Genomic DNA, 25382 nt, shown 5'->3' on the forward strand with positions numbered 1-25382 from the left:
GGGACAGTCTCTGCCAGCCCTCTGGCACTGCGCTCGCTGGGGATGCTTCATTCAAGGCAGCAAAGTGCTTAGAAAATTGGATGCCAATTTTAGAAATATCAGGGTACAAATAGCATCTAAACTGTCCCGGTATTTTACTGTTAAGTGCCAGGCATGGGGGGAATGAAGGACAGAAATGCACTGTCTGTACTGACCTGTGGGGAAAAAGCTGCTCTGAATGGCCCCTTGGAGGGGCCTTAGACACAGCAGCACTGTGGGAGGAGGTGACCTGTGCTGCTCTCAATCCGAGGCTCTAACCACAGAGCAGTCGCGTGGCTTTCCTTGCAGACTCTGTGCCGGGAAAGAGGATAGGATGGTGTCCAAATCTAGCATCTTAAAATTGCCTTGGGAAAGGTATAGAGGAAAACCTAGTTTGAATCACAAGAGAGGCAGCAAGCTGGAGAAGCAGGAGGTTTTCTTTTGCCAGATAGATAGCTATTTTGGGGAGAGTAATCAGTACTTTTGAAGCCATCTGTCTGAATTGCAGTGAATCTTACCGTAAGTGATCAAGGGTGTTAAATAATTAAGTAGTACTATTCAAATGAGTATCTGTACCTTGCTTTCATCTAGTTCACTTGGTTCTGGTGTTTGACAAGTACCTGTCTGCTGTCTTGGAGCTGTGAAGGTGGATGTTTATACCTGTGCTGCTGGCCTACTTTCAAGCAATTCATGCACTGTGAAACCTGATTATTATTTCAGTCTAGTGGTCCTAAAATGTGCTGTGGTGAAACCTATATCTGAACTCACTGGAGTTTCATGCTGACTGTGGTAAGACTGAAGTATGCCTCACTCAGCTGTGAGCTGTTGGCTGAGCTTAACCTTGTGTAGGAGCAGTGAGAGCTCCTGAGCAGCACTGATCCGTCGAGATTCCCGTAGTTCTGCAAGTGCAGAGATGGCAGAGTGGTGGCACAGCTGTTGAGGAGGGCTGGCAGAGCCCCCCTCTGCCTGCCAAAGGAGTAGGTAGGCTCCAGCCGCTGCTGTGCTGCCAGCCTGCAAGGTAAACACTGGCTGACCTATAAGCCAGCCAGTCAACTCGCATGTGGCCTTATTAGGCAAGCTGCAACAGCAGTCTCTGGGGACAGAACATGCTGGATGGCGGCAGAGAGTGCACAGCCCAGAACAGATCCAGCCCAGGCCCCGGGAGATATGACCCAGTACTGCAGCGCTGACAGCGTGCTGCCATGGTGCTGCTGCTGTCTGAGTCCAGCTGTCATAGACTGAACTCTGCTTGGCAAATGTGAAGAATTATACTAGACACGGCTTTTAAAAATAAAATCCTTTTGTGTAAATGCTGATAACTGTACTTCTCTTTCCTTGATGCATTTTTCATGTGCTTGGTTATAATCTTAGGACACGAGTTCACGCTGTCATTCCATACACTGCGAATGATTTGCAGTGGCTTTTACTAAGATGTGTGTTTTCACTCTGTGCTGCTTTCAGAGACACACCTGAACTAAGAGGAATTAATTGTGTGTGTGACTTCAGGACTTGCTTCTTCCCTCTTCTTGTACAGTTTTATGCCCTTTATTGGAAGACTGTTTGTTACTGGCTAAAGCAATGATCCTGCTCCTGGGAGAAAAGGAATATTGGCACCCACTGCCTGTGTGCAGACCAGGACTTGACTAGATTGATTCATACCCACCTCATAAAAACTTTCACATAGAAGATGGTTTTTTAAAAAAAAAAAGTCTGTGTGTTTTTGCTTTACTAAAATCCCCATAGATTTTAGACAAGTACAGTACAGGCAGATGCTCTGCAAGCTTTCCTGGGCAGCTCTGGGAAAGCTCTTCATACTTATGATTAACTTGCTATTAGTGATTCGTACCCTCAGAGCACTGGGCATGTTTGTGATTTTTGCAGGGGCCTTAGGAGTGAATGAGGACAATACAGGGAAAAGGCTGTGGCTGCTATGAATTTAAACCTGCTCTCTAGAGATCTCGCTCCAGAACTGCAGCATCACTGTGCTAACCAGATTTTCTTTCCTCATAAATTTTTTCTCAGCCATGCTGGATGCAAATTAAGCCCGGTACACATGCTTTTTCATAGTGACATTATTTTCAGTGACAGTGCTTGCACTTGAGCTATTCTACCTTGGCCATCAGCTCGTGTATAAAGCACATGCTTTTATTTATTTCTTTTACTAAATATTTAATTCTCTGAGAAAGCATTGCAACATGCCATAGACAGGATGGAAGCTGGGGTCATGGATTTGTTGTCTGCAAGGCTGCTGTCTGCCTGAGGCTTGAAAATGGCAGTTATGTTTCAAGGTAAGTATGCAGGGATATGATGTAGCCTGTGAAATGTCACATCACAGCAGTAAACAAAATTGATGTTTTCCTTAGATGACTATCATGAAGAGCCGAAGAACTTTGTTATAAATTCTTCTTTGTGGTATGCGTGACTCTCTCTGCTCCCTTATTGGGCTTTTACATGGAAGTAGCAGTGCAGATGTGTTCAAGAGAGGAGAAAGGAGAAAGCTCAGTAGTTTGGCTGGGCTTCTTGTGTCGCCTAACTGCATGGGCCCACTTGCCACCTTGGCCAAGGAGGCAGCCTCGTGCTGGTTGTATTGTGCTCTGGAGGAAAGTTTTCCTGAGCATGAAGGGACCAGAGGTGTCAGAAAGTGGGGAAACCTGTCCTAGAAACCCTGGCCACTTGTTTGGAGGACAGGAGTTTTGTAAATGGTCTCTCCCAACCACTGTTTAAGCCCTTGGTCATTGCATCAGCAAAACTCTCACTCCCTGCAGTAGCAAAGAATCTGCTGCTTGTGTCGTGACTTCAGTGAAGGGTGTCTGCAGAGCCATGGCTGACCTTGTGCCTTCGCAATCTGAACTGCAGCTGCTTTACAGTGAGCCATGGTATGAAATGCTCTCGGACACTGTTTTGCTAGGTAAAAATCCCTGTGTCTGCAAAGTCCTTGGGCTGTTTAATCATTTAAATTGTACGTACTGCTGGGAAATGAGTTCCTGCCTTATCCTCATTTCCAGCCATTCACTCAGTCTGTGCCTAACCCTGTGCGTGCCTGACGTCTCCTGTTGCTGTTTCAGACCCACAGACAAATAGGTCTGACTTAAATTGGGTAATGTGCCTCACTGCTGTATCTGATTACCACATGTGAGAGGGGTGCATGGCCTTTGAACTTCCTTTAAGGACCTAGTCTAGACTGATCCTACTCCTAAAGAGGAAAACCCTGACAATCTTTTAATTATGGTAGCCTTGCCATAAGGTTTTGTGGACAGTGGTACGAGATGTAGGAATGTCAAGGAATGTTACTGTTGTGTTCCTTATTCTGAAAATGTGTTGCAAGATTGAAAAGTACCAAAATCTCCTTTTAGGAACAATTTATTGCTAGAACTAATGACTTGAGCAACACTTCTTCAAATCTGAAATAGTGATCAGGAGATTGGAACTATTTTTTGTGTGCGTGGTAAAATACCTCTTGTTCTCCCTTTTCCCAGGGCACATGAATAAATAGCCAGTGCAAAAAGACCATACATACTCTTGTAACACACCTTTCATCTTGTACTAAAAAACTTACTCTGCTTTGTAACAGTTACTAATCAGCTTTTTTGATCTCATTGCATATGACCTCTTTTAAAGTATACCACACAGGCTGTGCAGTGCTGAAGTTTATTTGAAAACTTGTCAAAACATAATCACTAGCCAAACAGAAATCATCTTGTCAGGATCATTATTTGAAAACTGTTGCACAGAAGGGCGAAAAAAAGCTAAGTGAAAAGGCTTACATTTGTTTTCCACTGGAGGAGTGATACCATGTCAGGAAACTTTATCCTAGCATAAAAGTCCATTTGTATGGATTCCATTGAGGAAGTGAGAATATCACTTGTCCACGTACATGGGGTTTGGATGGAGAAGGCAAAACTGACTGGTATTGCCAACCCAGAATACATACTGTGTCCACAAGCTAGGATGCTTGAACATCATGGTAACTTTCCATTTAGTGATTATACTAGCGGAGTAATCTTCTGTTAGATTTTTGATCTGTCCTTTAGCTTTGGGTTAAAATATTTCTTGAACACCTTGACAGAAATTGCTAGAGACTGGGAGGAAGGGGAAATAAGAAAAGTGAAGTGCTTCTAGTGCCTTACCACTTACCTTTGGAAACACACATCTATTTGCCAAAAACGGACAGAGAGGCTTGGGGTGGGTGAGTAGCCTGGAGTCTGGGAAGGGAGGCTGGATGGGGTGATGAAAGACAGTGGTCTGGTTTAGCCATCTCATCTGACTTTCATTCCTGTGATCATCCACAGCATCTCAGATCTTGGCTCAGCTTGCTTTGACTTGCTATTCCAAGGGTGTTCTCTTGTCCAGAAGAAGAGCAGTGGAATAAAATTGATGAGCTCCTTTTAGATCTCTACCCATGAAGTGTGGATTAGAATATGATTTCATCATCTTATTTATACAGATCATCTCATTTTTCCGTGCTGCTCAACTCCTCTTTACCTGAGTAGCACACTTGCTGAAGGTTTCTTTGCAGTCGCTGTAGGTTTTCTTTTCCTTGCATTCTTGTTTTGTTTTGTTTTGGTTTTTTTAATTATTTTTAGGCTTTCTTCAAACAGCTGTCATGGGCTTCTTTGATTTTTGTTTTTATAACAACTGGAAGTCACAACAAAGTATCTAGTTCTCCTTATCGCAGAGGAACATTTCTAAATATAAATTCGTAAGTGATCAAAACTGAGAAAGGAAAAAAAGTTGATCTTGCTGGAACCTGATTCATAACTTCAGTGCTTTGGGGTTGGCAGCGCTGTAAGTTGGGAACAGTTTTGCAAGCCATTTAAACTCCAACTTTGATTACAGTTATTAGTTTTGCCAGACAAAAGGATGATATTTTCTTTCTCTTCCTGTGGGAAGCTTCGGAACAACATTTAGCTGCCAGCTGGTCTTTCACGAGCAGTCTCAGATTCGAAATGTATGCAGGCTTAACCTCTAGCTCTTTGCCCAGATGACTGCAGACTTAACTTCCAGCTGGGCTGTCCCCCTTCTCAACGGCTGGACTGTTGTTCTCTCTTTGTTTGCTTATGTTGGAGGCTGCTAATGCTCAAGAATTAATGATGGCAGAGGAGAACAAGAACATTACTACCGACTTGTAACACAGCTTTGATAACGCAGCTTGGCTGAGCTTACTTCTGTGTCCTGGAGACTGAATCTCTTTGAAGGACAAAATACTACTTCTTCCCTTATCAAGTATTTGGAGATGGATTTCTTTTCTTCTGGGAAAGACTTGCTTTTAAACCTGCTGTTTCCAAACAAGCAGCAAAAATCTAAATCTAAGACTTGTTTTCTTTACACCATCGCTTGACCCTGCTGAGTTGCTGTTTTTACCAAGGTGTCTTCTCCACTGCCAAAGCTGGTTAAGGCACAGCACAAAGACCTGTCTTGCAGAAGGCGATCCTTTCCTGATGGAAAGGAGGAAGGGAAGTTTTCAATTACCTATGGTTATGCCTTCACACAGATCATTAGGAAGACATCAGCATCTTACGGCTTTAGGAGTTTTGATATTGGAAGCAGTGGAGCCACAGATGCTGCACAGCAGCAGAGTTTCAGTGTTAACATCAGTGGTATTAATGTGAATTCATAGATACCTTCCAACCTAACATGAAGCGAGCTGGAGTATGGGTAGGTGTTTTTGTGAAGACCTTAATACAGATGTTGCTTTTTTGGTATATTTTACTTTCCTCTCTAATAATTCTCTTTGGCCTTATGAGATAGCCTCTCTATTCTTCATCTGCCAGCCATAAAGAGTAAGGAAAGGAGTCCTACTTGCACCAAAGCCGATCAAGAGTATTCCTTCCCAGGTGGTAGCTGGAGCTGTTGGAGAAACTGGTTTCTTACTGTGTTCTGCAAATAGAATTTGAACAGCACAAGGAAGTACCTATTTGACATATATACACCTGTGGAAGAGATAGAGTTTTTTTCTGTCCTGCAGCTCTGAGCTTTACCTTCTTCACCTCATCCACCAGGAGGATGCTGAGGACAAAATGTCAGAGGTGGTGTACAGCAGAGGAATGTGGGAGCCTGATCCCTCCCTCCACAAATACAAACACACCCCTCCTCTCTGTCATATGGGACTTTGCCAGACATCGGGATGACAGTTGAGCTGAGCTCACCTCCTTTTTTTAGCCAGAAGGGTTGATCCCCTTTCTGATCATAAGATCCTGTGCCTTTTTCTTTGTTCTGGCACCTCCTGTAAAGCATACCTAGCAAAAATAACAGGGATTATTTACTACCAGTTTAGTCATCTGACTGGGTCATTAGGGGAGCAGGACCTAGCAGAGGCTCTCCAGAGAGAGACAGGTAGGACTGTCCTTCTTGGCAGTTGTGAGGTATTGCATCAGCTCAGCTGTTAGACTCTAACTTCTCCTTCAAACTTGCTAAAGACTGCAGCCACGAGAGTCATCTAGTAAGTGTTATTTATCTGCACATCATGAAAAGCAGTTCCCTTATTGTGTACCAGATGAGTTACAGGTGCTCCTGCTAGTAATACCTCTATTTACAAGATCAAGTAAGCAGTCTTCACACAAGCAAGATTCAGAAAGAAGGGACCTTTCCAAAACTGGTTGTTTCTTACTGACACACCTACACAGATACTGGTCCAGAATGTCCCCATTAGCTGTTTGTTACCAGCAGCTTTTTTTTATTTCTGCACTGTTTCATTTTTGTCTTTTAAGGACACCTGCGCTTATGTCTAGGCCATAAAGTGGATTTTCAAGTTAATGGCAAGTCTGGACTAGTGTCAACAGATTCCTTTTTGTTACTCCTTTTATATGTACTAGGTTCAAGTACACGTAGGCCTTCATGGCTGGTCAAGAGAGCAGAGCAGTGTGCGGTTTGTCTTCTATGGTGCTGTGAAGTGTTTAGAATTAAACGCAAGAGCCAGGAATGTTACAGGCAAAGAAAAAAAAGTGGTATGTACCGTCAAATATTTCTAAACAGAAGATGTTACTTGGTGAGTGACGAGCTTCAATGCCATGTTCCTTGTGTTGGGTGACTCTTATTCCAGGATGCTCTGGACTACTGAAGGATCAGCTAACAAAAGGTTCTTCAGTTAAGGTGACTCCAACATTCTTCAAGTTTAAAAATAAATGAATACAAATAGCAGCCACATTAGACGAGATGGAGAGCGTATTCTTCTATCCATAGTAAGAACTCGTTAGCATGAAAAACAGTGTTTTGATGACCTGGACATGGTGAGCTAACAGAAATTAATAGGTCTTTAATAGATTGTATTTTTCACTTGTGGTTAAGCAGTCTCTTTGAGAGCATCATTGTTTATGTTTTACCTGCATGTAGAGGTTGCCAGCATGGATCAGGGTACTGTTGTACCAGGTACCATGAAAACAGATAAGAAAGTCAAGAACTTCAGGCCTGTGTTTCTAGGCTACCTTTTCATAGTCCTGACAACCCCAGCCTTGTGGTAACTCTCCTACTGATGCTGAAATCTTTTTTGAAGGGAAGAGATCTGTTGAAGGGAAGCTACTAGGCAGTTACTACCTCTGGCTGGATAAGGTTAGGTGCATGGACCTCTTTCAGTGACATATTTAGTGCTTCTGTGGGTACCTGTGTGTTAGGTGATCAGGCAGTTCAGTGTGGAAGACTCAGCTAGGGTTATTGCACCCTTTCAAACAAATAATTCCAGATTTTCAAAATGAACTATAAAGGATTCTGTTTAATAAAAAAAAAAAAGGTAGCTGGACAATACTTTTGTGCAATTTTACACCTTCTGTCTCAAATTAAAATATTTGGAGCTGTGGTGTCTTAAATCCCCACCCCCACCAGTAATTTTGCTCATATGTTATCCATAAATCTTGTCTGTTTTAAATGTTCCAACTAATAGTTAGGCAAAATGTTTAGCATAATGATATGATTAACAGAGTCCGTTTTTGGCAGCCTGGATGCTCTTTTTCTTAAGCAAGCATTGCAGTTTATCCTGATTAGAGATATGAAGGAATTATTCTTCTTCTTGGAGTGTTTTTTCTCTCTTTTTTTTTTTTTTTTAATATGGGGGTTTAGGAGTTCTGCCTTCATTTTACAAGAATATAACGTGTGATTTGGCTGAATCTTTGAAGTGGTAATATTATAAATCTCCCAATCACCATTGCCCAATCTGTTTTAGCATTCATGTGCCTAATTTCTGTTTGTAATCTGATTACTGGCTTGAGCTGCTCCAGCTTGCAGCCTATTGCTATGCATTTACTGTACTCCCTGGGACGCGATAGCCTGACAGCTCCAGTCCTGTGCGATGAAAAATCTCTACACGATACTGCAAAGACAGGCCTAGGGCTGTGGCTGGTTGAGAATTAGCTGCTATTGTAGTTTCTCTTTGCTGAATCCTTTGTTTGTGCAACCATGTTCAGAAATCCTTGGATCTCCAGCTATTTGGGAAATGTTAAATACTCTGAGGAGCAAGGTAAGAGTTCCAAGTAGACAGAAGAAAATGCATTTCATTTGTGTATGTTTAATCTCTCTCGTATATATGTATGCATGTATAAATACTGTTTGACTCGATCCTCTGCAGCTAAATTAACTACTTTAGCAATCAGTATGCAGTTAGTCACCTAGGCTATTTCATTATTTCCTAAAGGACACTTTTGAAAGATCCGATTAGATGAATCTTTTAATTAGCTCAGCTTGCCACCGACTTAGGGCCTTTAAATATACTAAGTAACACTGAATGGTTGCATATACTTCCTTTTTTTTTTTTATTCAACATTTTTTATTTCCTATGTATTAAATTAAGGATAGTGGTTTTATCTGGTAGTTTGCACCGAAGAAGAAGGGGAGCTAGACTGAACAAATGGTTAAACTTGTAAGGAAGTTTGATTTGCACTTCAGTAAATAAACTCTTAATTTCAAATATGAATATTTTAAATCATTTAAATGTGGTTATGAGCATGTTTAGAATTCTTCAGTGAAAGACAGAACAAAATGCTGTTGCAAAGATTTTTCTTCTGTGTATCAGGTACTGTGAGGGTGGTTTTTTTTTTTCTTTAAATTAACCATTGAATTAAGACTGTGTTAAACTGATATTTCTTTTGTGGGCATATTTATTTTCTTTTGAAGCAGAGTTGTTTTTTCTTCTGTGTTTGTATTTAATTTAAGACTTCCACATTGTAGTAAGTAAGTTTTATTGGACTTTAATCCTCCCACATGAGGTTTAATTTGAACAGGAGGAAGGACATAAAATATCATAACTGTATAACAGAATATAATTGTCTGGTTGGGTTTTCTGTGCTTGGGGGGGGAGTGTGGTGGTGAAGAGAGGAGCTTGCCCCTGTGACATACAAAGCAAAGTTTTAAGATGTTTTTGAGGCGTTTATAGATGTGGTATGTAGGTAGCAAGAGTCAGACCGGCTTTTGTGCCCTGTGACATACAAAGCAAAGTTTTAAGATGTTTTTGAGGCGTTTATAGATGTGGTATGTAGGTAGCAAGAGTCAGACCGGCTTGCGTCCCCCCTCTTAGGAGCCCTTCTCCCCCCCTTCCCCCAGCAAAACAGTGAAAGCTACTTTCCTCCCTTCTCATATCCCCTCTCCAGTTTCGGCCAGGACAGGGAGAATTTCTCTGTGGTCTACTTGTGGTTTTCATGGTGGACAGCTGTTTCAGTGCCAAAAATGTTGAGATGGGTTATTTCCTGTTAGAATGGCTATAAATCTAAGATATGCCTGGTTCTGATTAGCTAAGCTGATACTGAGCTGGGCTTTTCGAGTTACTGCATACTCTTCTCACAGTAATGTTAACCTGTCCTTTTTAAACAATATTTATGGCATGGAATACTCTTTTTAATGCTGTAGTGTAAAATATAATGATTTCTATACCATGCACACTGTTTTCCTTAATACTCTGTTGGTCTAACAGGATGTTTCTGTGTAATCTGCATGCTTTATTCTTCATTTGCTTGGAGAGAGAACATGAACGTTATCAAAACCAGGAAAAAGTTGCCTATTAAAGTTGAAGAATGCTATTAACAAAACTGCTTGAGATCTGCAGTGACTTGTAGCAGATGTCTAAAAAATGCCTTTTTGCACATTTTAAGCCTCTCTATTGAGCTGTTAAAATGATCTTTTTTTTTTTTTAATCTGTTTACCTGAAGAGGTGGTAGAAAGGAGTGGAAGAAAGGAGGAGGGTGAAAAGTTTTGAAAGGTGCAGACAAAAGATACATTCTCTAAATTAAGACCCATGTTGTCGGCTATAGTAAGTTTCATTAAACCCTTTCCGCAAAAATAAGAAGCATTCTACCTAGATTTTGAAATTTTGTATGAGAAAAAAATACATTTTTTTGCTAGTTAGCTCTTCTTTTGAAATAGTTAATCTCAGCTCTGAGGTAGAGTAAAAGAGATGTTGCTGCTTTTGAAATGTTTTAAAGTCCAGGTTGTGTAATGTTCAGGTCTGCCTTTGAAAAATGAAATTAACACTGCTTCAGTGACCAATTGATTATTAATTTCGGGTCCCGGGGTAGTCGACTTAATACAAGTGAGAACGGAAGGCAATTTTCCCCTTAGGAGTAAGTTATTAGTAGCTTCATGTGTTTTTTCAACAGCAGTCGCATACCAGGTGCTCCCCTGCTTCCCGGCTAGCAGTTCTTTAAGGTCTCTTAATAGCATCCTCATTGCTGAATAGAGGCAGCCAGTACCTCAAGCACTGGTCCCCCTTGCCACTGGGGGGACCCTCTGATGATGCTCTTGACTACAGAATTAAAAAGTTAAATCTTGGGGGAGAGAGGGGAGATTGCCCATCGCTTGTTATGGTTCACAAAGATTTGGGAACCTAGTGGCTTTGTAATGCATACTTTTTGAACATAAGGCTGCATCTGACACAGTTTTGCTCACAGTGTAATCGTGTTCTTCTCTGTAAGCAAGCATGTTCTAAGGCTGTTCAGAAAAAAATGAGAGCTTCCAAACAGTAGACAACCTTCAGAAATATTTCTGTCATGGATGGTGTAATGCAACAGATCCTCAGCTGGGCATCTCAGACTTCTGCAGTGAATATGCAGTTTTTATAGTATTGGTAGGCTGCAGCCAAAAAAGCTCTTGCTGCTTGCAGCATTTCTCATTTGCAGAGTGCTCCATAAACATGTCTACTGCCTATTTTATAAGCTGGGAAACTGAGTCAAGGGGTTTAAATTATAGTCCTCATGCTGCAGCGCTATGCCATAAATACTGTGATTAGAACATGGCAGTTCCATAAAGGATAACACTTTTGATATGTTTATTGTCTGTACTCATTTTTGCAAGAATTCGGTTTATCATTGTCTTGGGCATGCCAGCCTAGTGCTCCTCTGACTCGAGGGAAGGCCTTAGTAGATCCTTTTTCAGTGGAAGAGGACTGTGATTGGAGACTACAACCTAGTTTCCCAGAATTTCCCCAGTTATTAAAGCACCTTCACTATTGTGTGTTCTTTTTTTCCATTTCATAGATTTTGACAGAGAAAACTCAGTCAGATTTAAACCTTCACGACTGCTCCTAAGGAAGAGAGCTTTAAGGTAAGGTCAAGCTTTTCTTGCCCAGTGAAGATGACTGGTTGCACAACTGTAACTTGCAATTATTGCTTTAAATCTACATTTATTCTTTTGTCAGGAAAAATTATTATCGGCCCTCTTGCAGGACCAAGCTTTGGCATAAAGCAGATACTGGTGTAGAAAAAACCCAACTGTCGCCCAGGTAATGTGAAAAAGTGTAGCTGGCATTGCTAAGGGGGAAGTCCCACTCTGCCCTGCAATGCCCATTTTTCCTTGAATGGCACAGGCACAGTACAGACATTTAGTGAACCAGCCTGGAAAACCGATCTGTCTAAAAAAGGAGCTGGCTAAAGTAGGTGAATTAATTATACAGCCATGCAGGGAGCTTTGTCAGCACGTGGGAGGCGAATACGGCAGAGATGAATGGAGAGGTGACGGTGCTGCTTCCTCACAGGGTGATGCTGCCCAGTGTCTGCAGTCTTAGGGCATGGTTCCGCAAGGCTGAGTAAGGGGATATAGTTCACAGTTAAACAAGGTGGCAGGTCACATTCTCTCTCTGTTCCCATCCTCACTCTGACAACTTTTGGTGTCAACCTTTGTGCTTGCTGGACTCATTCATAATGGTATCAAGAGGTCAGGGAGTTAACTCTGCCCGAGCAGCCAGCTGTTTTGTTGGCTCAGCTGCACAGGAATCCACCAGCCACAGGTAGCCAGGCTCATGCTTGCAGACATCTTTTCAGTCAATGCACACCTTCTGAGAGCACCCGATTACCTGCCATGTTGTTTCTTAGGTGCTGTAGAGAGATGAAGGGAATAGGTGTACAAGACGCCTTGTGTTATGGAACACAGGTAGGGGAAAGTAGAAATTAGCATAGTAGAGTGGATCTTCTGTATAAGAGTTGAGGGAAGAAAATTCTCCTGGAGCTAGGGAAAGAGCTGCCAGGTATACAAGTGGATTTTCATGCAAGATTTGATCACAAAATCTCGGTGTATCCTGTAGCTTTAATCCAGGTGGCAGGACAGTGTTACCAGCGGCATTTGGATCAAACTGCTGCATGCTTTTGGGCATTTAACTAGGTTAGTGGGACAACTATTTCGAAATGGTGTGCTGCTGCAGCAGCAGCAGGTAGAAAGAGCTGCCAGGTATACAAGTGGATTTTCATGCAAGATTTGATCACAAAATCTCGGTGTATCCTGTAGCTTTAATCCAGGTGGCAGGACAGTGTTACCAGCGGCATTTGGATCAAACTGCTGCATGCTTTTGGGCATTTAACTAGGTTAGTGGGACAACTATTTCGAAATGGTGTGCTGCTGCAGCAGCAGCAGGTGAAGTTTGCAGCCTGGAATCCCTGATGTATAGAAGCAGCCCACACTTACTTTGCAAGTTGCAAGAGCAGTATAATGACTGAAACCGTCCAATACTCTACTAATGCCACATTATACATTGGTTTTAGAGAAAAACTATTGAGGTTGCGAAATATTGTTGTCTGCGTTTTAACAAGAATCATGAATTCCTGAACACTGGAGAGTATAATGAGTGTGTTGGGAACCTGAGGCCAAACCACACACAAATCCTGTTCAAAACAGTCTTGTGGAACCTCATGCCATTGGTTGCATTTCATGAACTGTTATCACAGGCTGTATTTCAGGCAAGCAAAGGATGAGAAGTTCCTCCTTCACTGTCCTGATTTAACATGGAGTTTAAGAAGAACGAATCCTTGCAAACTTGTAGATTTTTTTTTTTTCATTAGTGAAACTCACATATGCCTTGAATTATGTATATCCTAGCTGTTAAGTGCAGAAACTGCTAGCACTGCTGCTTGGAATCTGCACCTAAATTTATACCATGACTTGAGAAATTAAGAAAAGCAAAGGTGAGTAGATGTAATTGTAATACTTCCAGAATTGCTTTAACATCATTCCAGCTCAATTTAGATTCCTAATGAATGTTCTTGTTCAATACTGTGACATGTCCTAAATATGCCTACTGTTTTTTTAGAACTAATTTGATCTACGTATCTATAAATAACCCATTGTTTGGCTTCACTCTGTCACAGTGCTCTGTGCAAGTGAAAGCAGTGTAATTGATATGTAAGTTTAAAACATTTTGTGATTCTAATGTACAAATATTTAAAATGAGCAATGCCACCTGCAGCTTTGTGAGAAAGCAAAAATGCCTTTAAAGAGGAAAAACTCCTCTGTTCTGAATAAAATAGTCAGTACATGAAAATAGTAAATCCTTTAAAAATAAACAAGTAAATAAAAGTTGACGCTCTGTCCAGAGTGAAATGGAAAATGAGAGGATAAGGGAAACTGAAGGGACTTTCACAAAGCAGATAACCAATGATGCTATGTTAAGCGAGGGTTGAGCTTAAGAAGTTTGTGGTTATTAAAAGAATTTTAATGAAATCTGCCCGTGAGCAAAGGTTGGAAGCCACCTTCAGTACAAAGGAGGAGGAAACTCACGTACAGGAATAACTGGATGACCTTGAGGAGTAACAGAAAAAGGATGTAATGTAATAATACTAAGTGCACAGTTGCACATTGGGGGCTGATGAATTTTTCTGTCACTTGCAACTGATGAAAGCAAAGCCTTGGCATATTAATTTCTCATACGAGTTTGAGCAGCTGTAGGTATAAAAAGGCAAATGTGTTGTAGCTTCCAGCATTCATCTGGCTTGTCATATATTAATGCTTCCTCTACTAAAATTCCTGGGTTTTTTAAAGACGCTGCTAAAATCCAGGTCTGGAATCATGACTGTCAAATTCTCGTCACCATATATAAAAAAGATGACTTTAAACTGGAATAGGTAGGGAACATTTTTGCACGTAATCAATGAAACTGAGAGTCTGTCTTGAGGAAGCTGAGTAGATGTGGAAAACTTCTGTTAAGAAAAACAAATAAGGTAACCAACGATACTGGCATGAGAACAAATGGATGGAAACCCAGTGGAAGACATTTAGACTGGGTTTAGAGGGTCTCTGGCTTCAGAGTCCCTGGAACTCCCTGTGGTTTGGAGAAAGGGACAGGAACGAACCTAACTAGTTTACAGTATGTAAAAGTTTTTGGGCATCCACAGGCAATCCAATAATACAATTCATTTTAGGACCAGCTGGCTAGTGCCAGTCCTGATCCAGTATTATTTTACCCTTGGAACTTCGAGTGGGACTGAGACGTGATTGTGGATGTTAATGCACAGTGTATTTAAACAAGGATTTTGCCATATGAGTGACTGCTTTTCTGTATAGAGTCCCGTGCGCGTAGAAACTTAAGGTACTTGCGCGGTCACGAGTGTTATGGAAGCAATTGGAGATGCTGCCAAATAAAGGCCAGATATTCAAAAGTCAGGAGCTGGTTCCCTCAACACTTTTGAGAAAGGTCCTAAGTGATCAAATTGATTTGAACAAATAAATTCTGGTTTTAAATTTATAGCCTTAGGCCAATATTATCCACGTTTTTCAAACTTGTTTGCAGCCAAAAGGCATAGAAACTGCTTTCAAATGGAAACTGGGAATCTCTCCACCTAGGGGTTCTCCAGAAGCTGTGTCTGTAAGAAAATAGCAAATTGTGAGGCTAATATGAATCACAAATGTTGGCAATGTGGGGTTAGGCGTATAGAAGCATGCGGTTAACTGTCTGAGCCTCTGCCCAGTCTCAGATGACACAAGCATCCATTTGCTTGTGGCTGCTGTGTGCTATTTTTTAAAGATTTTATTTTGTTTTTTGTTAGTTCCATTAAAGTGGTTTTGCCCTGTCTGTAATGCAGAGCTCATTGCAAGCCCTTCATCTTCTATTTGCTGTTTTCTGTGGTGGGTAACATTGCTTTTCTTGGCAGTACCTGGAAAAATTTCTGTAAGTGCAGTTGTTGGAGGTGATTTGCAGCAGGTGGCTTGGTGCCTGAATGTGATGCAGCCCAGTTTCTTTGTTGTCATTTCAAGGGTTTTATTCTCTCCTCAGTGTCTTACAAAGGAGTGTTATTTATAAATGATAAAGAAGCAAATACTTCTTGGAGTTCATGTAAAATGTTATTAGTCATTATATATTAAAACTCTTTTCAATGAGAAATGCTGTTCTGGAATAGTGAGTGCAGAATTTTTTTTTAACAATTTTATCTAACCAAATACCCTTGATGAAAAGGTATTCAATTTTTATAAAAGTATCATAAGATTTTCCAACAGCAAGTCTGTGCAATTTGTCACATCAGAACGACACAAATCATGTGGCAGATCTCTACTATGGCAAAAGGAAAAGCCCAGGATCACAGTGGGGATTCGTATCTGTTCCATCTGTCTTACTAAAATATTACTAAAAATTTTAAGACTAGTATAAGTTTTCTTATGCCCAGTTGGGATAGTTTAAAAGTCATAATGACAGAATATAGCAGTACTCTCTCTATTGTTAATAATTGGAGAGAAAAATCTCACTTTGTTTATACCCTCAAGGAGGAACACTTCCTCCAAAAAATTGTCTCTTTAGACAGTTAGTATCTACTTTAGAACATTAAGATCCCTACATTTTACAGTTAATCTGTATATTTAATGAACATATTTGAAGAAATATATTGTCTCATCTAAATGAGTATTTTTGCTGTTTTGAAAAATACAGGGTATAAAACTAAATGCTCGTATTAACGTATTATGAGCCATATAAGTTACAGAGATCAGTGCAGCAACAATAGGGCAGTCGTGGAGAAGGCTTCTAGGTGAAATGTACATACAGTACTGCATATGATGAAATGTTTTAATATTTATGAAGAATCATTTGATACAGATCATTTCAAATGTAATTACTAGCGGAGCATTTTAAAGGCAGTAATTTAATGCAAAAATGTGTCACAGTCAGTTACAAACAAGTTTCAAGTTATGTTAGGTTTGGCTTTGTGATTTTCTTGGGGTTATTTCTTATTTTGTTCTTATGGAAAATATTTTCTTTGGTATCTCTGTTAGGCTATCGTGCAGTAAATTGGTTACATCTTGGCTTTATTTGATTTGTAGTAGAAACATCCACAGATCTGTAAAACAGATGTTACTTTCAGTTTTCAGAAGGAGTTCTCATTTGAAGATAAAGAAGAACTTGCAAACAGCACGAAAGATATTGATGCTAATCTCTTAGCAGTACTTCCAAAAGGTAGGTAAGGGAGACATGTTATGAACACAGTTGGTAATTTAACAGCATGTGAAGTTTAGTCTATGCCAGTGCAAGGCACAGCTAAAATCACTTAGGCACAGATGTTTTGTAAATGAGTGTTCTTCTTCCTGTGGAGTATGCATAGGGGATGAACCACAATGCTTTTTTACAAGGGCTCGTTACATCCCTACTTCATGAAGTTCATCTTTGTTTACCTAGTTTTCAGTAGGTTAAGATGTAGCTTGCATTTCAAAACTTCAGAGAGGCTTCTTCGTACAGTTAAATTAATACTCTGTTCAACTACTGTATTGTATTCGTAGCTCTTTCCAGTCTCCTTTGGTAGTTGATAGAATCGCTGTGCTTGCATGACCAACTGACTACGCACTGAATTTTAGTGTCGCATCCTAAAGGACCTATGCTACATATAGGTTTTGGGAATATTTTTTTTTTTTAAACTTCTCCCTTAGTCTGAATAACTTATGAAGAAAACAGCAGTTATCAGCACAAGAAAGACATGGACCTGTTGGAGTGGGCCTAGAGGAGGGCCACAAAAATGATCAGAGGGTTGGAACAGCTTTCCTATGAGGCCAGGCTGAGAAGGTTGGTGTTGTTCAGCCTGGAGAAGAGAAGGCTCTGGTAATGAAACACTACCCAGAGAGGTGGTGGATGTTACATCCCTGGAATGTTCCAGGTCAGGCTGGATGGGTCTCTGAGCAACCTGCTCTAGTTGAAGCTGTACCCGCTCACTGCAGGGGAGGTTGGACAAGGTGACCTTTGAAGGGCCCTTCTAACCGAAAACATTCTGTGATTCTGTGAATACCACCTTTATGTTTTGACGCAGTTGAGGTAGAGGCAAGAATTCATTCTCTTGAATTCGTTCTCTTGAATTACTTAGAAAAAATCACAGTCTTCTTGGAAATAGTTCTGGACCAGTAAAAGGTAACATTTGACTAAAAAACTGGCACAAAGATGTACCCTTCAGTCAGGGATGTTGTGGTCCTCAGAACTTCAGTTGAAATTCTCTGTGTGGTATTTACCCTTTTCAGGAAAACTACAAGGCTAGATGGACTAATCCCAATGTAAAGGAACTGGCTTGCTCTTTTGATGTCATGTGTTGCAGAGTTCCTTTAGAAAGGAGCCCTTCTCGCAGCTTAACATTTAAGTGATGTGCTTGCTTTTAGAATATAATCATTATGGATGTTCAGAAAGAGACTTCTTTGACACAATGATGGAATAGAGTGATACGCATTTATGCAATAGAGACTTCCTGAGAGCACTAGTCAGTAAGAATACATTGTCCCTCATCACTGCATATACTTAGCCTTACAATCGTACTGGCCAACAAGTTAATTGTGAGAGCCTTCACTTGAGAAACCTTCTTATAAGTCGCTTCTCTGAACTGATTCTTGTTGCAAAATGTCTCTATTTCCTAAGAAATTATTCTTGTAATAAAGACATCAGACTTGGTGTGTACCATACTTAAGAAGTTGTTATCATGGGAGCTGATGGTTACATTCTAAGGGGAGCATTTGAGGCCAAACACTTTTTGAAAATCCAGGGTATTTGTCCCATCTAAGGCCTAACTTTGATCCAGATATGCACATGTTGGAAAATCAGAGGAATATATTTAATTTTCAACTGATACACACTGAACTGAGGTTCCAAGAGCCTAGCTAAAGTCTCACCCATTACTGCCTGCAATTAAGGATCAAACGTATTAGTATGCCTCGGCTAGCATTAAGAGAAGTTAAATGCTTCTCCAACCTCGTTTGTGGGAGAGGAGGAGGTAGGAAAGAGGCTGGTAGGCTTCACAATTACACACATTTTCATTCTGAGGAAAATTTATCTGCATTTCAATGGCTATTTACCATCTCTGAGAAACTAAGCCTCTGGCACGTAAAGATCCACATCTATTCAGGCTTCCCTACTCTCTACTAGGAACTTTTGGAGGACTTGATTTTGTTTTTACAGCCTCTGTATTTTAAAAATAAAATTGCTGTCACATGACTGCAACTTTATCCATACGTATCCCTTCTGCTGTTATCAGATGGCTTTCAGCAAAAACATATTCATATTCTGTAACAAATGTTCCTGAAAGATTTCTGAACTCTAAAAAATCTTTCACCTTAATTTAAGGACTTTAAAAAATATTTTTATAACGTGCACTCCAAATGTGCTTTTCGGTTTTTATTCTGGGATGAGAAATGAAACAATAGTGCTTTTGCTACATACTGGTATTACAAGATAAATTCTGCTCGGAAGGTATTCAGTTACCAAAATTAAGATGCCTGTTGATAGTCTACCTTAGAGAGTATCCTAGCATAGCATCCTGCTTAACATCCTAAAATAAAGCCTGAAGTTTAGGGCTATTCCTGAACTGTGGCTGTTCTTCCAATCGCTCTTAACTATATTGACCAGCAGTGCTTACTTACAAAGCGTGTTGGCCTGAAGTAACTTAGTTAAGGAGCTTTTACTGTGAAATTAATTAATTTAAGCTTCTTACTCTTTTCCTGTGTGCTGAACCTGATCTTTGTGCTACCTTTTAGGTAGAAGTGTTGTTATTCTTTAATTCTATCATGGGTGTCTTTGAAATTCTGTAGTTTCTGATGGTCATGTGGGAAAATATCCCACAAACAGACGGGAAATTGGCACCAACATATTCAAATTGTGATCTGAAAAAGATAAACCTGATCACCTAACCTTGCAAGGCCCAAGCAGTGTCTTTTGGGAAATTTCTCTGACTGGCTTTCATGTTTAAGTCAGATATTTTATTCAGCTTAAAGAAGTCACTAGAGTAGATGAGTTCCTGTGTTTTATCTTCCTTTTTTTTTTTTTTTTTTCTTTTTTGTGCTTCTGGTAATGTGGGGAAGAGAAGAATATTGCTGAAACTGTTTTTACAAAAGAACTCTGCAGATGTTGTCCAACCTAGCTGAAATTACCGTCTGGTATCTCAAGTGTGGAAAAAGTCTAAGGCAGCATAGAATAGTCCCATGCTATTTTTGTCCCATCTTGTTTGGGAAGGTGTTGGAGAGATGCTTCATGAGGCCAGTGCTCTTTTTAGGACTGCAAAGCAGTAGTAGAATCTCTGGAACTTCAGCTAACGCGTAGCAAGAGGGTGTTGAGCTAATGCTGTTGGGAGTTCTTTGAATGTTCCACATTTCTTGTATATGGACAACATATAGTCAAGTTTCCTTTTTGAGGGGTAAAAAAAAGAATTATTCAGTGAAGCTATGCTTTAGAGCTTTAGTAAAGCTATGTAAAAAAACTAGTTCTCTGATGATGATTTTAGGAGCTGTGTAAGTCGGTGACTAGGGAAGAAAAATGATCAGGATTTTGATGCAATGTCATTTTATTACCTGTGAGCTGTGGAAGCCTTTGACCGGTCTGAAGTGGCAGAACAATTATGGGTTTCATTTTGACCATTTTAATGTATGTAGAGCCAACAGATGGAACAGAAAAGCTCTTAACAGCCAGAGGAACAAACTTATACGGAAGTAGATTTGGCAAAGGTGAGAGCGAAGTATTTATGAGAAATAATTTCCTTTGGTGTTAGACAAAGTCTGGTTTCTTATGGGTAAGTCCTCTGTTTAATACAGTTTCACTGCTAACACAGCTTGAGTAGGCAGGGCAGCAGTGGAAACTGCTCCTGCATTGACAGAAAAGTCTATGAAAACATAGCGTAGAGACTCATCTTTGCTTTGGTGTTGGTTCAGGATGCAAATTTTGCATTGCCTAAGTCCAGTTCCCTTCCGCCTTCAGAGAGCCGTGCCTGGAGCTTACTGACTTTCAGTGGCTGTCTTGCACTGTCAACCATGTCAGTGGTGGAGATTTCCATCGGCTTTCCTGCAGGTGCTGAAGGCACGGCGTGGTAGATGCGTCCCTTGGGTTAACATGGTTACACAGTTGCATACTTAGCTACTCTGCACTGCTGGTTGCAGAGTAGTGTACGTATTAGAACTTTTTTCTTCATGGCAAGATCACAATCTGAGCTAACCTGGCTTCGGAAACTGAAGTGGATAGCTTGAGTCTGCTTTTAGGCTAAAGGAGTTATTTCGGCAAGTGTCCCAGTTGATTTCTTTGCCCCGTTAATCACACGCTCTCAGTAGGCACTCAACTATAGCCTCAGATGCTATATTCAGAACTTTTTCATTTGCCTCTCTGAGTAGTCATAATCAGAATACATTCATTCTTGCTGCTCCAAGACATTTTACTTAGAGTCCTAGTGGCTTTTCAGTACGCAAGATGGATATGACAGCCAATGTCAGTACTATCTGTCTGTATCTATGAGGTATGAGCACTGCTAATGACTACGGCAAACTTCTGGATATGTGTCAGCTAAGCTGAAACCCTGACTTAGCTATGCACGTCAACTCTTGCAGTAGAGGAAAGGGAGAGGAGGTGCATTTGACCTTTAAAAGGGTGGTGTTTCAATAATGTTTATCTTCTAAGTATCAAGTTTGATGAAGTCTGGTAGGGAAAAAAACTTAATTTATTTACTTCTAAGTGGTGTGGAACCGTATCTACTGGCACTTCTGACTCATCGGGCGTTTCTGATGACGATCTAGGGCTGCTTTAGCAGGGTGTAGACTTTAGCTTGCATTAACTTTTGATCCCTGGGTCAACAGGATCAGAAGAACCCCAGAGGTGTGTTGCATCAAAATAGGCACACACAGCTTTTAGCACCACATGTGTGCCAAAGCAACGATACAGATGGGTATGTCGGGGGTGTTGTTAGGCACACACCCCCCAGTCCACTGCATCCTTTGGCAGCCTGGATGGTTTCTCTTCCTGGTGGTAAGAAGTCACCCCGCGCTTGTTTATGTAGCACTCGTGGCCCCAGGGTGGTTTGCAAACATCACTAATAACTGTGCACATATGTGCGTACATATATATAGCGCTTACTTCATCTATCGTGCCTCCTGTCGGTTCACTACTATTTTGTGAACCGTGACAGCTGTCTGCTAGCACATAACACCACCACACAGTTTAGAGGGAGAGAAGGAAAGCATGTCCAATTAAAACTAAAAGGGAAAATTAGCAAAGTAGAAAGTGATTAACGGTGCAGGAATATCTTGAGAGGGTACATGTAATTTTCATTCCAGTAGTGAGTCACTGGGATTCTAGGGATTTGTTCTGTCTAATGGAGTGAAGTAAGGAATAGGCAACATTGTTTCTCTTTAAACATAGTCAGTCCCCAGCCTTTGTGTAGACTGGGTGAACAACAGTTTCATACTGCTTGGTTTTGAAGCAGCTTACTACGGTGTGTAAGCTTGACCTCAGCTAATCAAAATACAACTTACCCAGTTTGTAGTAGATCAGACTGTACTTAAAATGTGCTAGGATGGCATAGCAGATTCTAGCTTAGCCTGGAATTACCTGGAGGAGAGGACTTCTTGGTGTTCACACCTATGTGCCTAATGCACTTTTAACAATGCAAGCTTCATAAACTAAGAAAACAAGAGAAAAATGTTTGTTTCCCGACAAAAGCTATTTCAAACCTCTGAATTTTATTTGACTGCTCCTTCTTAGTCTAAAGTATCTTAGCAAGTTTCTGTGAGTTTCCGAAATTTAGTAGCTTATAAACTGTATAATCTTTTGTTGTCTCAGTTTCAGAATTAAGAAAGCTGTTTGAACCAAACAACCAGGATTTTTTGGAAATGAAAAGGTAAAAAGAAAAAAGCCTTTGGCCTGTAAAACAAAACACACAGCTTGTTTTGTTACCTCTTGTTAGAAACTCTCTCCTTAAATCTTCAAAGATGCCTGATTTGACATTTTTCGCATGTTTTTTCAGAAAAGAGAGAATAGCTAGACGCTTAGAGGGAATTGAAAATGATACACAACCTATGCTTCTACAAAACTGTCCAGGATCAGTCACACACCGTTTACTAGAGGAAGATACACCAAGATATATGCGTGCAACTGATCCATACAGTCCCCACTTAGGTAAGTAGTGTATATCAGTCAGTCTTGCATTGCTGAGTTACTTCATGTTTACTATCCTATCATTTGTGCAGTAAATGGAGAGTTTTATAGAAGAGCTGTGGTAAGGGGTTTTTAATCTTACCCTCTAATTCTCCAGTTGTCTTATGTGGAAAGGCTTGGTTATACATATTGTTTTTAAAAAATAATTTGATTTCAGATTCTTAAAGAATTGCATCTAATACACATTCCTTAATGACTTGTATGTGCTTTTGGAAACGTAAGTGCAAAAATGTAATATGTTCATGCAGTCACTAGTACGCTCTGATTTGTAAGAAAATGGGAAGCTTTTAGTTCTCTGGATGTGAATAGTGGGTAGAGTACTTGGAGTTTTGGGGTGGACTTTCTCATATGTGGTGTACTTTTGACAGGAAGATCAAATGAAGAGGAGGAAACTTCAGATTCTTCTGTAGAAAAACAACCCAGGTCATCTAGGTACCGAGCAGAAATCACAGGAGGTAATACAGAAGCCTTGTATAGTACAGGAAACATGGATGTCCAAGAACTAGAGTCAAAAGCAGAAAGAATAGCTCGGTACAAGGCAGAGAGGCGGCGCCAGCTGGCAGAAAAATATGGATTATCTCTTGATTCTGATTTGGATTCTGACTACTCATCCAGATATACACGGGCAAGGAAAGATCCTGACAGCTTGGAAAGAAAGGGAGTGAAAAGTGAAAGGCAAAATGATGAAAACAAGGACTCTGGCTCCCTGTTTTTGTCTAGGACTGAGACAAAGGAGTCAAAGAGTATGATTTCTGAAGCCAAAGAGTACTCCAGCCATGAAAAAGGTGGTGTTCCAGATAATGAAGACCTCTCAAATGAAAAGAGGGTTAAAAAAGCAGATGATGATAGTGCCATCAGACAGGCTTCTGACCCTTCAGCAACCTTGGATAGTTCTGTCTCCCTTTCACTTTCTGGACGAGAATCTGCCTCCTGTAATGAAGTGCCAATATCACCAAAGCAAACCCCTAGAGAGTCCCTTTCTCCACCAAAGCAGGCAGCCTCACCGATCCATTTGCAGAATGACCAGCCCTTGCACAGTAACATCAGACAAAGGTAAGCATGGTTTTTATTTGTTTGTTTATGCGGTAGCTGCCTTTACCTTAATCACCTTCTGCATCAATGTCTATAGCATTTATGAGAATGTATTTGTTACCCTTGAAGAATGTATTTAGTGGCTTTGGATGTCTCAGATTGGAATGGTCGGGTTTACTAAATCAAAGTGTGTCTCTGATCAAAGAAGTGGATACGTATTGCTATTACTAGACATGTCCTTGGTTTCGCTTTGTATTTATAGAATTTGTGCTAAAATTAGGCTTTTGCAAGGGAAATGGATTAACTCATGTTTAAGATATTTACTAGAAATTGAGGTAGTTATGGTTCTAAATCTTTTTTTTTTTTTAATAACCTGTTATAACAAGCCTTTAACAGGTTTCCAAGTAAAGGCAAGTTGTTTCTCAGTGAGGATTTGAATAGCTTTGTGACAACTTCTGCCAAAATAAAACAGTTTTTACAATTAAAAGCTGAAAAGTGTCTTGGGTCAGCCGAAATAAAAACAACAACACCCCCCAAAATTTTTTTGAACTGCAGTAGTGAATCTTTCAGATACTATTGGGATATGTGTGTGAAACGGCAGAGGGGAGAGTTAAAATTCCATGCTGAATTTGGAAAACGTAGTGTCCCATATAGTAGGCTGAATTACTTCACATTTGACAAATTTACTCCAGTAATAAGATTAACCAGATTATTCCAGAAGGGAAGAAAAATAGTTTTCACTAATTTCACATGGTAGTTTCACACTGTAGAGCAAAAAACAGACTATCAAAGTGTTATGGTGACTGAAATGAGCACGTGACTAAATTTTTTTTTAAGTCTGATTTTCTCTAAGTGTGATTATTTAGTTTCTAGGTAGGTGCATAGATGGAAAATAATAACCGTAAAAACTTAGGTTAAAATGTTGCCGCTAAAAATTATGTAAATTGTAATAAGAACTAAATTGTAAACATATCTGCGTCATGCTGAGCAGTGCTGAGTGATTCTGCAAAACTGAAATGAACTGGTATAAACAGAAGCATTTACACTTTTTGGCTTTTTTCTTTTTTTTTTTTTTTTTGCAGTATGTTCAGAAACAAGCTACCTTGAAAGGACTGCTTTATCCTTCCCATCAAAATCACAAAACTTGATTCTTATTTGTTGTGGCCTTTCTTACTAACTCTCATAAGCATACCTGAAAGTTTGAGCAAGGAAGCAATCTTCCACTTCAGCCTCTTGGTTGATTAGTTAAATCATCTATTTACAGTGCCTGTAAACTTCTCAAATGTACTTAGCCTTCTTTTCTTTGTTTCACTTTATCGCATAGGACACACCAGTAGTAGTCACTCAATATTTTTTAATATATAGCTTTTCATTATTTCATCTGTACAGTTGAGACCAGAGTTGTACTGGAATTCCTTGTTGGAGTTGACTAGGGGTTGACTCCTTCCTGATAGGAAAGAATATTGGACCAATGGGCCTGTGGCAGGTTGTTTTCTTTGTTAGTTCCTTTGTCTTACAAACCAGAGATTTCAGCCTTAGGAAAGCAAAGAGAATAGCCCATCAAATTTTATAGCCAAGAATATGTCTGCTGCAGTGTATAAAGGGGTGTTGTTTTCTTTACTCTCATAAAGCAATCCTAGTCCCTGTTTCTGTGAAGGGGAAACCAATGTAATACTGAACAATGAAATGCCTTCTAGGTTGTTATCTCTTCAAATTCAGGAGAAGCTGT

The 25382-nt window shown here is 40.2% G+C and overlaps 1 protein-coding gene across 1 annotated transcript; it reads left to right on the forward strand.

The window, feature by feature from the left end:
- Positions 1 to 8403: 8403 nt before the first annotated feature.
- On the forward strand, positions 8404 to 23674 carry LOC104495127 (supervillin-like; the record flags this gene model as incomplete). Its single annotated transcript, XM_010138057.1, has 6 exons — positions 8404 to 8464; positions 11469 to 11535; positions 16548 to 16639; positions 22247 to 22304; positions 22431 to 22582; positions 22990 to 23674. Coding segments are annotated over exons 1-6 (1115 nt in total), but the record flags the coding sequence as incomplete, so codon positions are not given.
- Between the last annotated feature and the right edge of the window lie 1708 nt (positions 23675 to 25382).

This window comes from Buceros rhinoceros, unplaced genomic scaffold (assembly GCF_000710305.1).
Source record: "Buceros rhinoceros silvestris isolate BGI_N320 unplaced genomic scaffold, ASM71030v1 scaffold13976, whole genome shotgun sequence".
Lineage (NCBI taxonomy): Eukaryota > Metazoa > Chordata > Aves > Bucerotiformes > Bucerotidae > Buceros > Buceros rhinoceros.